A 14,521-nucleotide genomic window follows, 5' to 3' on the forward strand; every position below is an offset into this window, starting at 1 on the left:
TCTTAATCACAGTTTAGTTATGAGATCCAGGGGATTTAGCATTGAAATAGTGCTGTTACCTCTTCTACCTCCTTATTCAAATGCTGTCAGTTATCCCAGTAATGTCCTTTAATAGCACTTTCCTCCTTTGGCACAGGATCTAGTTCACGGGTGGCAGACACAAGGCCCGAGGGCCAAATCTGACCCTCCACCTTGTTTCTACCCGGTGGCAGTACTGAGCTCCTTGCCCCTAGTTAAGGAGTAGTTACGTTTATACAGTCCTAAAATTATGTTCAGCGCTTTGAAGGCAACCGCGAGGCCAATGTGGTCCCCGGTGAAAATGAGTTTGACACCCCTGAATTCTAGTCCATCATATAGTGCATGTCATTGTCGAGCTTGTTTAGTCCCCTTTCATTGGTAACAGTTCCTCAGCCTTTCTTTCTCTTTAATGAAATTGACATATAGGCCAACTTTTGAAAATAGGATGTTCCTTATTTGGGGTTGTCTGATGTTTCCTCATGATCATACTCAGAGTGTCCGTCCCTGGTTGGCGTATAACAAAAATCACAGTGTGTCCTTTTCAGGGTGTTTCACACCCTACGTAACACAAAGCCCATCTGGCTCTTGTTGGTGATTAATTTTGGTCACCAACCAAAATTAGTTAAGGTGCTGTTTAGTTCCCCTACTGCATTGTTACTATTTTTACCCTGAGAACCAATTAGCTTTGTTTTCAAACATTTCCAGTTTTAAAGGCAAAACTCAGTAAGAATCCAGAAGTATAGTTTTCAAGAGTCAAAACATCTTGGTGAAAAGTCATAAAAGTATGCAATTTTATAGTGGATAGGTGCTTTGGAACTGACATGTGATTTAAAAAAATTTAATAGACTTTATTTTTTTAGAGCAATTTTAGGTTCACAGCAGAATTGAGCTTATGAAGAACAGGATCAGCATACACAACCCCTGCCCCACCCAGCCTCTCCCACTATCAGCCTCCCACCAGAGTGTTCCATTTGTTCCCATCAATACACCCATACTGAAACGTCATTGTCACCCAGAGTCCACAGGTTACCTTAGGGTGCCCTCTCAGCGTCGTACATTCCAGATGTGTGTTTAAAAAGTCAATGTAGAGTATGCCTTCCCTGCACTCAGGATATCCAGGGCTGTTAGTTTTCTGAGTTCTTTTCTAAGAAATACATCTCTCTGTGTCTTGTTTTTAATCATGCCTCTTCCCTCATTCCTTTTTATAACGATTATATCTTTATAGTTTACTTCACTTTAAGGTCAGCTTTTAACACCATATCAGCGGAGAGAGAGAAACTGAAGCAGCTGATGGAGCAGGACGTCTCGGCCCCGTCAGCCCAGGTCGTCGGCCTGAAGCGCGCCCTGTCATCTGTAAGTGCCATGTCTCTGAACCGAGACACCTGACCACGGGTCCTGGCTCATGAATTTTCTTTACTTTCCATCTCCATGCTTGTGTTGAACATTCATGAGAAAACCAAACAAAATATTTGAATGATACTCTATCTACCCTCTCATCAGATCTTCATAAAGACCCAAACTAAGCCCACTCCAAATCCTAGTAGCTAGTATTTCACGGAGCATAAGATACTTCAGGTTTGGTTTCCTCTCTTTGTCTTGATTCTTCTATTTCTGGAGAGCTTTTGTTGTGTGTCTGTGTAACGGACAGACATCGGTTTCTAATGCTTACAAAAATCTGACAGTTGGGAGATTTCTGCACCTAAGACTTCACAGGCTTTGGTCGACTTTCGAAACAACAGGCAGTGGAGCAAAATCTTAAATTCCCTCTTATCTTCCCGGCCGCACAGCACCGATTCTGATTACCATTCTTTCAAAGATGTGAAAATCACAGTGGTACCTCAGTACTCGTCATTAATTCTTTCTGGAACTTGTGATGCGTGCTGAAACTGATGAGTACCAAACAAATTTTTCCCATAAAATTTTTTCTTTCATGGGATGTTGTTGTGATTCATGCAAATTCTAGCAAGGGCAATGAGCCCTGAGCAAGCGCCAAGTGCTGAAACTCTTTTTTTCTTGTCAAAGTGTGGCGAGTACCAGGTTTGACAAGGTCTGAAGCCGATGACTACTGGGGTATGATTGTATCTGATTTGATTTGATAGTACAGAATGCTTAGCTTCCCCTCCCCCACCCTGCCCATGGGCAGAAAGAGATGAGCATTCGCATTGAAGGTAACCGTGCGTCTGTGTGACGACAGAAGAAGCCTGTCAAGTGCCAGGTGTTTCTCAGTAAACTGCTCTGTTTCTCTCTCTCCCTCTCTCCTTTTTGTCATCTACTCCAGTTCACCCTTCAGAAGAGTTAGGCTCCCATGAAGGGCTCCTAGAGCTCTTGCTTTGAATGGCTGATGTTGTCTGGCTGCTCCCTTTGTACCTACAAAAAGCTAGAGAACTTTGAAAACAGTGTACTTATTTGCTCCTGATTTTGTTCCTGCGTTGGATGTCCTATGGTAAAAGGAGAATGTGTGTGTGCACCGGTGAAATTATCATCCGAAGAAATATTAAACTTGCTATTTAGGCTGAGGGAGGGGGCATGAATTCTAGAATCCTACTTCAGAAGCCAACTGAGAGAAGTGGAACATATCCTTTCATGTTCCCTGACACCATGTTACTGAGAAAGTGAAGTGATGTTCCTGGTATAACGTTAACGGTAAACGCACCACCAGTAGTACCTAATAAAATACTTCGGGAATATTCACTCAGTTGAACATTCCAAGTATGTTCCCTTTGAAAGAAGTGAGAAATAATGTGGACTGACTTCATGTATAGAGTCGTAATGATGTCTGCCTTGCGGAGCTCTGGGGTCTTCAAGGTCAGAGATAGAAACACCACCTTTTGGACTGTAGTGGCCACCCTCACACTGGGCGCTAACTTGGTTTGAGAGAAGCAAGGTGGTTCTTTTTTTTTTTAAGTTTATTTACTGGTAAAAAGCATTTATCATTGTTCCCAGTAGGTTGGCTTTCAGTGCTTTCAGAAGGTACCTCCCTCTTATGAGCTTTGTGGGCTTTCATTGTGGTCTTCCTCTGCCCTGCCCTCTCCCCTTGGAGGTCTGGCCCCCTCTGGGTGATCTGCTTGGCTGGCGGAGCCACTGAGATGCCTTTGGCCATGGTATCCAGGCCAAAGGCATCATTACCTTTGCAAAGGATTCCCTCTCACCCCTATTCAGGATCATGGAAACTCGAGCTGCATCAGAACAATTCTGTCCTTTTTGTCTTGGGTCCCCAACAGAGTGGTCTTGGGGCTCTCAGACTGGATATGTTGTGCTCTATGTGCAGTCTTGACATCTTTTCTTTTTCTGCCTGTAGTTTATAGGAAGCTAGTAAAATAACACATTTTTGAAGCCATAGTAAAATTCTAGCCACTTATGCTAAGATACCAGTGACACACTGGCCATAATAAAGTGTAGAGATCATTGCTACATGTGACAATCTCTGTTCTGTGTGTTTGAGAAACTTTTACTCAGGGTATCCTAAATGATTTTTGAGAATTTCCAAATAACCCATTCCATCCACGGGCACTAACAAATAAAACCAAAATCCCCACTTGAGCCCCTGGCCGTGGATTAGGCAGGGCCACAGGCTTCTGTTTCTCAGCAGGTAGACCTGTGCGTGGGCCCTGGTGCAGGTCAGGCCCTGAGGAGCCTGGGAGAGTGTGGGGAAGACAGGCAGGGTGGGTCTGTGTTGGGGCAGTGAGGAGCTGATCGTGGGAGTGTCTGCGGAGCAGCCTGGGGACTTGTTCCTTCCCAGAGACAGAGCCCTTGGAGAAGGGTTGGTCAAGAAGCGTGAAGGAAACAGCTTCCTTTACCCTTGGGCCAGTTCCTTCCCAGGTGGGGGGTTGGGGTCAGAAGTCAGACCAGCCCGGGGGAGATAAAAGAGGCCAGGGGTGGGCATATATGTGCTCCCATCTCACCCCCGCCCCCCATTGCCAGGGCCCTGGCTCTTAGCCCTTATCCAGGTAAGTGGGTTATTTTTTTTTTAATCAAATATTTCAATCATAAAGAATGAATACAACAATCAATGCCTATATTGGGGAAAAATAAAATTAATCCTTCACAAAAATTCTACTTTCTAAGATTCAATTCAACTGGTGTGATAATTAAATAACATTAAAATATGGCCAATCATAGGGGTGAGAGAAACATCTTTTTTGAAAGATGAAAGAAGCTTGGGATCATTTGGGACCGACTTACACACGGAGACCACAGTAGCCCTCTGTATCCACAGGTTCCACATCCACGGATTTAAACAAACCAGGATAGAAAATATCCTTTAAAAAACATGCTATGTTGTTGCTGAGGTGTGCTGTGTAGTTGGGCTTATGATGGTCGCGGTGGTTGTGATGGTTTTGTCTGTACTGAACATACGCAGACTTCTTTTCCTGTCATTATTCCCTAAACAATACAGTATAATTGTATACTGTTTACATAGCATTTATATTGTATTTAGCATTATAAGTAATCTGGAGATGCTTGAAAGCATACGAGAAGATTTTATGAAAGGGACATGAGCATCCGTGGATTTGGGTATCAGTGGAGTCCTAGAGCCAGCCCCCTGGGGACACCGAGGGACACTGTGGACACAGCTGGGAAACCACTGGTCAGAATTAGAGCTGAAGGTGTTTGTGATTTCCTTCCCCATCAGAAAGAAAGCCTTACTAACAGCCCCTCCTCCCATCCCTGGAAATGGGACTTAGAGAAGGGCCACTGCGGCCAGAGTTCACTATCTCCCATTTCCCAGGCGGCTCGGAACCGGTGTCCTGTTGGGTAGCACTCCAGGGGAAAAGCCCAGGAAGGGCCCCCTCAGGGCTCTCGCACTGGGCCCACTGTGGTGCTTTTCTGAAACCCTATTTTTAACATGTTCCAGGCCCTAGCACAAAACACAGACCTTAAAGAACGCTTATGCAGAATCCATGCTGAGTCTCTGCTGCTCGACCCCCCGGCTGCTGCCAGGCCGGCGGACAGCATGGCAGAGGTGGGTAAGGCTTCTCCTCCACTGACGGCTCTGGGGGGCCCCTGCCTCCCCCTCGAGGGCAGCTCATGCCCACCGCCGCGACCACAGCGGCCCCGGGGGCCCAGGCTTTCCTGACTTTGCTGCTACCTGCATGTGGAAGCCTGCTTTCCCCCCAGAACACTTCTTCCCTTCATGTTGTGTTCCCCATTTTTCTCCTAAATACCCCCCCATTCCACTAGGGGTGACTGCCGTGGGAACTGTGGAGAGACGAACACGTGCTCCCCTCACTTCTGGGGGAACCCCAGCGGCCCTGACCTGAGTTTCCCAGGTCTCCGCTGGCATCTGTGCCTCCTCTGTGAAGCCCGCTCTCTTTCTCCTTGGCTGTTCCCTTCTTCCTTTCCTCTGGGTTTTTTCTCTTCTTTCCTTTTAAAAGCACAGCCTTACTCTCTGAGGGAAACAATGCTACTACTACAATGGAAGGGTTTTGGCCAATTAATAGTACCTTAAAAATGTCTTTTCTCAGGACTTAGAAATGTGTTCATCTGAAATACTCTTTGCATGTGTCTGCAATGAGAAATTTCAGAAAAATACAAATGAATTGCTTGAGAAATGGAAAAGGGTAATTAGAGTTAAAACTGTTTTTAGCTATCTCTTGTATTTCTATGCCTGCCTCAGGGATGCTAAATATTTTATTCACAAATGTATTAGACTGAGTGCATGTCAAATAAAAAAATGAGGAAGGTAACATACAAGGTGCATGTGTGTAAGTTTTAAAAGGAATTTCTCATACTAAATCCGTCTTTCTCCTTTTCCTGTCCTTAAAGAGAACAAAACCTCACACAACCCCTTCGCTCCTTGGGAAGCTGTGGTGTGACGATGAGGAGAGGCTAAGATCGGTCAGTGCACAGCCTGCTGTGCCCGGGGACCCAGAGGCCCTCAGGGCTGTTGGAAGCACAGGCCATGATGTGCTGATGGGTGGGACCCTCTCTTCTGATGAGGGAGGTACCTTCTCTCCACAGAGCTCACAGGCCTCTCATTACTTCTGAGAGCAAGTCTCGGTGGCCTGTGAAATCCCTCTGTACATTCGCTCCCCCACCCCCCCCACCCCCCCCCCGAGAGATCTTTTCAATCATTCTAGCCCAGTCTGNCCCCCCCCCCCCCCCCCCCCCCCCACCGAGAGATCTTTTCAATCATTCTAGCCCAGTCTGAGATCCAGTCTCCTGCAGGCTTGAGCACCTCCATGGTACTGGGGCGACCTTTGCTGTAGGCCTGCGCCAAGAAATAAGCAGGTTAGAAAAGGCTCAAAAATCAAGGGGAGGGAGATGGATTATTCAGTCAGTTCGTTGGCACAGCACAAAAGCAATTTGGAAAGCAGTTTACATCTCCCATGCACACTAAAATGAATCACCGGTGAATTAGAGTTAAATATAAAAATTCAAACTGAAAAATATTGATTTAAATATTTATCAAAGGGCTTAGAGTAGGGAAGACTTCCTAACTGTGGAAGCAATAGGAACAATTACAAAAGAAATGTTGACTGGATTTGGCTATCGTTTTTCCTAGGGGGAAAAATGGTGTGTGTAAAAAAATAATGCATATGATAGAGTAGAGAAAATATTTTCAGTGAATAGTGACAAACTTAGCTAATGCTAAGTAGGTGGTAATGTATTTAGTGCTTAAATCATTAATAAATAATAGCAAGCAGCTTATGACCTCAACAAGTCAATGGGGAAAAAGATATAATTCATCAAAAACCCTAACTACAGATAATTTTTGAAAACGTTTAATTTGGTAATAGTTATAAATTCACAGGAAGTTGTAAAGAAATACAGAGGGAGGGCGCATGCGCCCTGACCCAGCCTCCTCCAAAATTAACATCTCCAGGTGTAGTTTTTTAAGAGGAAGAAAAGTTCAACCTCATTTTTAACAGACAAATGCCAATTAAAATCATTAGATTAGCACAAAATATGTCTAAAGTATTGGTGCCCTTATGAACATAGAGAAAATAGAGGTTCTCTTACTTGTTGACGTAACTAGGTAGTGTATATTTTGCCTTAAATATTTTAAATAATTCTTCTGAGGACTGATTTTAAGGAATAATGAAACATTATCAAAGACACATTCGCAACCATATTCACCATCTTTACAGATTTGGCAACACCCTTAATGTCCAGTGAAGGAAATGGTTCTCTGTGGCGCACAGTTCAAGTAAAATGACGTCTATCCACTGAAGTTTCTTGTCTCCAAGAATGCTAACAGCCCGGGGGAAAGATCACCATATCATGTTAAGTGAATCTGACAGACTACTTAGACTTTGTGCAGTGTGATCCCAATGTTTCAAACTTCAAAAAACCCACATACAAACGTTTTAATACAAAAAATACACCAACAGATGAACAGGAGCCACATCTGGGTGCTGAGACTCGATGTGATGTTTACTTTTTGTATTTTCTATTTTGAACACATTACTTTTATCTTCAGAAGAAATGTTTATTTTGAACATAATTGTTATGATGCAGTGTTGTTTGGGGGAAGTTCATAAAATTAGGTAGATACGACTGTCATTTCAAAGCACAACTATATGCATAAAAAGGATTGTAGAGAAATGTATTGAAACAGCTACAGTGGTTGTTTGAATGGGCGGGGACTCTCTGTTCCCTTTCTTCCCTTCTTTCCGTTTATCTATCCTTTTGTAATGTAAAAAATAGATGAACAGCTGCTCCTGCCCTACAGACTCCAGGGGATGTTATTTAATCAAACTGACTAGATTAATATTTTTTATTATTGTTCAAATACAGTTGTATCCAGATTAATATTTTAACACGTGAGGCCCTGTGTTGTACAAGACCCTGTGGGTTCAGTAGGTATTTATAGGAAGCAGCCAGGAAATCCTCTGACGCGTCAGTCTAGGCGAAAGGTAGAGCGAGCGTGAGTGACTGGTAATAAATTAATGAGTAGAACGGGTAAATAAATCATTAGGGTCTTACGTGGTAGTGGCACACGAGAGGCAGGACAGCTCCGCTGCTTCGGCAGGCGTCCGGGGAGCTCTGTTACTCACCACGGAGGAGCTCTGTGTCTCCTCTCGTGAGGAGGGAGGCCTTTGGTTTGCGAGTGGCAGTGGGGGTGCTTATTTAGAAGTCCTACAGTGATCTCTCTATTAGGGTAGAGAAGAAGCATGCTTTTCAGAAAGCTCTTTGGAAGGCCCTGGCTGGTGTGGCTCAGTGGATTGAGCGCGGGCCTGTGAACCAAAGGGTCACTGGTTCGATTCCCAGTCAGGGCACATGCCTGGGTGGTGTGGGCAGGTTCCCGGTAAGGGGCACATGAAGGGGCACCACACACTGACTGTTCTCTCCCTCTCTTTCTCTCTTCTGTCCCCTCTGTCTAAAATAAATAAATAAAATCTTAAACAAACAAAAAAGAAAGCCGGTATGGATATTAACATGGGTAGGATCTTTCAATGAATACCTTGGGCTTGCTGTTGTAGGAAGAAACCAAGAAGAAAGGAGACACATTTAAATGTGTCCCTGGAGTAAACATTTCATAAAGAGACCACTTGCCCTTTATTAGGAAAACCTGCTGTGGCCCCCCCTGTTTTAGTATCCTCATCATGGGTATAATTTGTTTATGAGGCTGAGGCTGAACTTGTAAAACTTCTGGGAAAGACAAAATCTGCTATAGAAGCAGCTCCTTTGTCAGCCCAGTGAGAAATGGGAACTATCGGGAAGTTCGGGGCAACCATCTTCTCCATTCGGGAGGAATCGAATCCTCGTGTCCTGAGTCTGTGCTCATTCCTAAAGGTCAAGCCAGGTGCCAACCTTCAGGGAAGCCTTCTCCACACCAAGAGTCCCCTGACAGACTCAATCTCACCTTCCTCCTCACCTCTAGAATCTTTATATCCCACAGTCTTGGTCTTGTGTACTGGGCACGTTCTCTGCCAAGCCCATTCAGGCCAGAAACCTGGTCTTACCCACCACTGTGTCCCTCCATGGCCAGCACCAAGCAGTTGCTCAGTTTGTTGAGGCAAATTGAATTTTCACTTACAACTTGAATAGAAAGCACATTCCCTAGTGCACAGGTGGCAAACACAAGGCCTGCGGGCCAAACCCAGCCCTCTACCTCGTTTTATCCAGCCCGGCACCTTGTTTCTACCCGGCGGCAACACCAAGCTCTAGCTTAACTGTTAAGGAGTAGTTACATTTATACAGTCCTAAAGTTACATTCAGTCCTTTGAAGGCAGCTGAGAGCCTGGTGTGGCCCCAGGTGAAAATGAGTTTGACATCCTTGCCCTAGTGGGAAAGTCTAGAGCCTAGACCCAGTGAAGAAGGGGATGGAGAGCCAGGCCAGATGAGAAAATCCCGATATTCTGTTCTGTTATTTGTGTGTAGTGGCTTCTGAAGGGGACCGGGAGTTTCCTTCCCTTGAAGAGCCATTGTGGTTGGAGAGGGACAGAAAAGAGTTTATCTCATTCATCCATGAATAATGAATGATCTGCCACCAGGGGCACATCTGGACCAAAACACACCGTTCATTTGCCAACAGACAGCTCAAAAGCAGCAGATCGTCTCCATGAACATGTGTGGCAGAGGAAAGCTCCATCGCTCTGAACCGGCCACGCAAACACATGCATTCAGTACAATTCAGAGGACGTTTTAAACCTCCTGCAGTGGCAGAAAATAAGAGGATGTGATTCAGAGAGCGTTGGAATTTTTTTCTCTTACGTGGGGCAAAGACTGACTTGGACAGTCTTTTTCTGCTTTGAGTTTGCTTATGTGCCTGAGCAGCTATGTGCCTGTACGAGAGGTGCCCACTTGGAGGAGACCTTCATTTTTCATTTTATTTTGTGTGAGGCCTGTTTCTCCTCCACTCTGGAGCTAACCTCTGCTTTGAGCTGCTTGTTCGCATGGGCCTGCGACCTTGCATATCGTACACCAAAATCAGTTGCTTATTTTGCTGCTCTTGAGACTGTTTCTAAATATATGTACTTTTGTTTTTGTGTTCAAAAGGAGAACTCCACAGATGACAACCGACCTCTGGTCCATCAGCTTTCCAACGAGAGTCGACTCTCCATCACTGACTCCCTTTCAGAGTTTTTTGACGCCCAGGAAGTTCTGTTATCGCCAAGCTCTTCAGAAAATGAGGTTTGAGCACTGTTTTCAGTTAGGTGCCTCAGAATCTCTCTTGTTGCTTTACCCATTCTCTTGATGACCATATTTAGAAACACTAAACACAATTGCTGCTTTCTACTATTATATTCTGAGGATCTTCTTATAACTCATATGCCCCAAAACACGAAAGGATACAAGGTCTTAGAGAAAAAAATTTATAAAAGTAGGTGTTGGGCACTTCCCTATTTCTGTTACTTGATTTGTTAACCCTCTTTTCAATTATAGGTTAATCATTTTGACTCTTAGCTATTTGATATACTACTTCTATTACAGGGCCAGAAATTAGCATCTTATATATTTTTTATCATTGAATTTGACCTATATTAATTTACAATGCACAACTATTATATTATACTGTTGTAATGTGGTTATTATTATAACTTATATAACAATATTGTTTTAAGTTGATGCATAAAAACATACTTTCCTGAGTAGGAGGTATCAGAGTTGGCATCACTGTGTATGAGTGTGTATTGGTAATTTTACCCCTTCAGTACAGATGCACTAATTTTGTTTATTAATTTCTATAAAGATTCTTTTTTCACAAATAGTTCAAAGTCAAAGTGTAATTCATTCTACCCAAACACTAAAAAATTCTGAAAATGCAGCCTGAATTAATAAGAATTTTAGTAACACCTAATATGTTGAGTTTACCTGTGTTTTCCTTGTGAGAATGAGTCAAGAAAGTTTGAGGATTTTAATAGCAGGTGTTTGCTGTGAACACCTCCTGTGCAGACAGGTGTATGGGCCTGAATAAGAAGGGCATCCAAAATTAGGTCTGTAGGTTTGCAATGTGGGATTCAAACTGTTTGATGATTTGGAGTAAATGTTTTATGAAAATCCGGCTCATTTACTCTCACTTTAAGGTTTATTATTTCTTCTTTCTCATAGGTTTCTGAGGATGACTCATATGTCAGCGACATAAGTGACAACCTTTCCTTGGACAATCTCAGTAATGATTTAGATAATGAGAGACAAACTGTGGGTAAGAGTTAAATTATTTGATCTCTAAAAGTTTGGATCTTTTCAGAATACTAATAAACATATGCCAATTATATAAATCTCAAAGATTAATGCAACAGATATCTCTTACATAGTCATTCTTTCTGCAAACATATTAGAATATAATTTTTTGTCTTTAGTTTCTAGTGGTTTTTATAATTTAGTATTCTGTATTTCCTATAGGGCTTATATAGTAAAAGTTCTCTTGTGAGTAGTAATTTAGCTTCAGATTCTTTAAGATAGCACATATGAAAGTAATAAACTTATGTCTCAAAGAAGTAGTGGCCCTCAAGTTATCCTAAGATGTTCATTTATTACTGGTTGATCCCAGGAGTAGAAATGATGCCCAAGACATGTTGTTTGAATTATGGGGTACCTAGAGTATCTGGCTATTCCAAAACTGCTCTGATTCAGCAGTTCCCTGAGCAGACAGTCTGTTTAGCAAGGTGGCCTTAGGAGGGATCTGCCCACTGGACAGTTCTCTGCAAGAGTACTGTAGCCTCATAGACTCCAGTCTTGGTACACTGTGTGCCTTGGATATCTAGGTTTGTCTGTGCCATGCATTGGGTACCCAGAGCACCACCTGTTTTCTCATCTCCATGCAGGACAGGGACTGGGTCAGGTCCTTCTCGATATTTCAGTGTTTCCCAGCTCAATAAGCATGTGTGAAGTATGAGGATTTTGAGTTGTTAGCTAAATGCCAATGAGCCTACTCTTCGGGGACCCCAAGAAAGGCAGGTCATTCTACTACCCTCTGGAAGAACGCCCTTTTAGCATCCCAGCTGCTGGAAGTCAGATGCTCATTAGGCTCTATCTTGCTTGAAATGTTTCTGGAAAGATGAATCTTTTGGTGGATAAGTCTAAGAATCAGTCAGTGGTTCAAAGCAGAAGACTGATACCATTAGGAGCTACCTGCTTTCAAGAAAAACAAGGTGAATTTAAAGAAACATCACTTAGTCCCTTGCCATATAGCACATGCCCTAACATGGAACTCGCACTGTGGGTGACGAAGACCAGCAACTGAAGAAGTCCTCTTTGAGGCCTTGGGAAGGGGTCCCAGGGTTCAGAGGTCAGAGTCGAGAACAGGGGACTTGCCCTTGAACCTAAAACCACAGCTGTGCTGAGTTGACACCAGCCAGGAACAGCATACAAGGGGTTAAGGTTGGTTTTCTCTACCTTATCCACAGCCATTTGACTAGAAGGCTGACCAACATTGCCTCCAACAAACAATGGGCTTAACCCAGCTTTCTGCTTTGGCAGTATTTGGAAATAAAAATAAATGCCCTCCAGTTGCTGAGGAAGATTAGATTTCTAAACATCAGTGCTCTACTGAAATGATTGGATACAGAAATAACGTTTGCAGGGGAGAGTAATGGGAGGGCAGAATGGGGACAACTGTCATTGAAGAATGATAAAAAAAACAACTTTTGTACCTATGACACTGGTTTGCCTAAAAATGGAAATAGGACGGGATCAAGGCCTTGATAAATTATTACCTTAGAATTTCTCTGAGCTCATTTTAAATGCTAGGCATTTGGAGTGCTTCCTATTAACCCCCCCAAATCACACAGGAGCTGCACCATATGGGTGCTGTGGGGAGGTTAAGTTGTTAGGAATACAGATTCAGGGGCAAGATTTCCCTCGTTAACTCTGGCTCTGCCTCTCACTGGTTATATGTTCTAGGGCAAGGATCTAACTGTTCTGTACATCTGTTTCTTCATTCACAAAGGGGGAATAACAGTACTGTTCACCTCAAGAGGTTGTTAGTAAGAATAGGTGAGATAGCCCTGGCTGCTGTGGTTCGGTGGATTGAGTGCCAGCCTGTGAGCCAAAGGGTCGCTGGTTTGATTCCCAGTCAGGGCTCATGCCTGGGTTGTGGGCCAGGTCTCCAGTAGGGGGAGTGTGAGAGGCAACCACACACTGATGTTTCTCTTTCTCTCTTCCTTCTTCCCTTCCCCTCTCTCTAAAAATAAATAAATAAAATAAAATAAAAAATAAATAAAACTATTTTAAAAAAGAATAAGTGAGATAATGTATACAATACTTAGGAGACTTGCTGCTGAGGGTAAAAGCTAGATATGTATTAGCCATTAGTAATAGTTGTAGAGTGTTCTTTCAAATTTAGGTTAGTTTAATCTAAGAAAATATTTTGAAATATTTTGAATATTTTTAAATATTTTTAAAAAACTGTGATCATTTGCAGCTATTTACTTGTGTAAATCAGATTTTTACTCATGTTGAACAATTAAAACAAATTCAACAATTAACTGGATGCTTAGATAAACATAAGACTGCAAAATTGGGCCCTAGTTTCATACCTTTCTGTTCATCAAAGCAGCTTCTTTATTCAGAGTGATTGGCTTTATAAAGAATAACTGTTAGGTATTTATTTTTAACAAATAAATATATTCAAATACGATCAACTCACCACTTTCTCATAAGTTGGTTAATGTAACAGGTTTCATTTGAAGATAGCATCTGCTGAAATGGGAAAGAACTCCTGAGCCTGAAGCAGGGGAAGCCGTCACGAGGGAGAAGATTGATAGAGGCGTGACCACAGCATGCAAAGGCTTCCCTCATCAGGAAACCACTGGGCCAAGCTGAAAGCAAATGTCAGATGGGGATTGAATTGTCAAACAAATATAAAAACAAAGAATTATGTCTTGGTGTATAAATAGGAAAGCAGATGATTCAGAAAAGAAGAAAGGTTCTTGAAAGCATTCCAAACCACACTAGGAAATTTCTAAGCAGAATTTAAGAGCAAGAAGATATCACCGTCCACCTTACAGTTTGCCAAAAATTAAAAGCACACGATGACAAGCCTGAGAAGCCCTCGGGGTGGGGGACAGTCACATGGGGTGGGAGACAGTCACACAGGCTGCGGGTACATGGGGGACTGATACAGCCTTTTTGAGGATCCCCCTGGCCATACGACTCAAGAGTCTAAAAATGTTCATGGTTTTTGGCACAGTAATCCCATTTCTGTATTTCCTATGAAATAGTCTGATAAATATCTAGGAATATGAACACTCACTACTTTGTTGCATCATAACAAAACATTTTGATAAATCCAAGGCCAAAAGTAGAGGGGTGGTTCATTGAATTATGGTGCAATAGTGCGGCATTTTATTTACAGTCATTAAAAGGATGTTTTAGAATTTTGACGAGCATGGACAAATACTTATGTTAACTGAATAAGCAGGACAGAAATCTAGACAGACAATATGAATTATATCCATGGTGAAAATACTCCAAAATGTAAATCACTACTATTTCTGGGTAGTGGAATACTGGAAGACTTTTATTTTCTTCATAATTATCCCGAGATAAACACAATTGGTTTTATCAGAATTTAAAGTGATTTATTGATTATACCATTACAGTTATTCTATTC

General features: G+C 42.7%; 1 protein-coding gene across 4 annotated transcripts in view; it reads left to right on the forward strand.

Moving 5' to 3' along the window:
* The window catches only part of OSBPL3 (oxysterol binding protein like 3), a 161,163-nt gene that overhangs the window by 116,398 nt on the left and 30,244 nt on the right, over nucleotides 1-14,521 (forward strand). For 2 of the 4 annotated variants that reach the window (XM_037041278.1, XM_037041279.1), the window contains 4 exons: nucleotides 1,244-1,371; nucleotides 4,874-4,981; nucleotides 9,964-10,098; nucleotides 11,017-11,110. In XM_037041278.1, coding sequence (XP_036897173.1) covers nucleotides 1,244-1,371; nucleotides 4,874-4,981; nucleotides 9,964-10,098; nucleotides 11,017-11,110 — 465 coding nt within the window. The remainder of the gene's footprint in view (nucleotides 1-1,243; nucleotides 1,372-4,873; nucleotides 4,982-9,963; nucleotides 10,099-11,016; nucleotides 11,111-14,521) is intronic. The other 2 variants (XM_037041280.1, XM_037041281.1) reach the window with 1 other exon arrangement.

Source organism: Sturnira hondurensis, unplaced genomic scaffold (genome assembly GCF_014824575.4).
Source record: "Sturnira hondurensis isolate 20B ecotype Veracruz unplaced genomic scaffold, ASM1482457v3 Scaffold0002840, whole genome shotgun sequence".
Lineage (NCBI taxonomy): Eukaryota > Metazoa > Chordata > Mammalia > Chiroptera > Phyllostomidae > Sturnira > Sturnira hondurensis.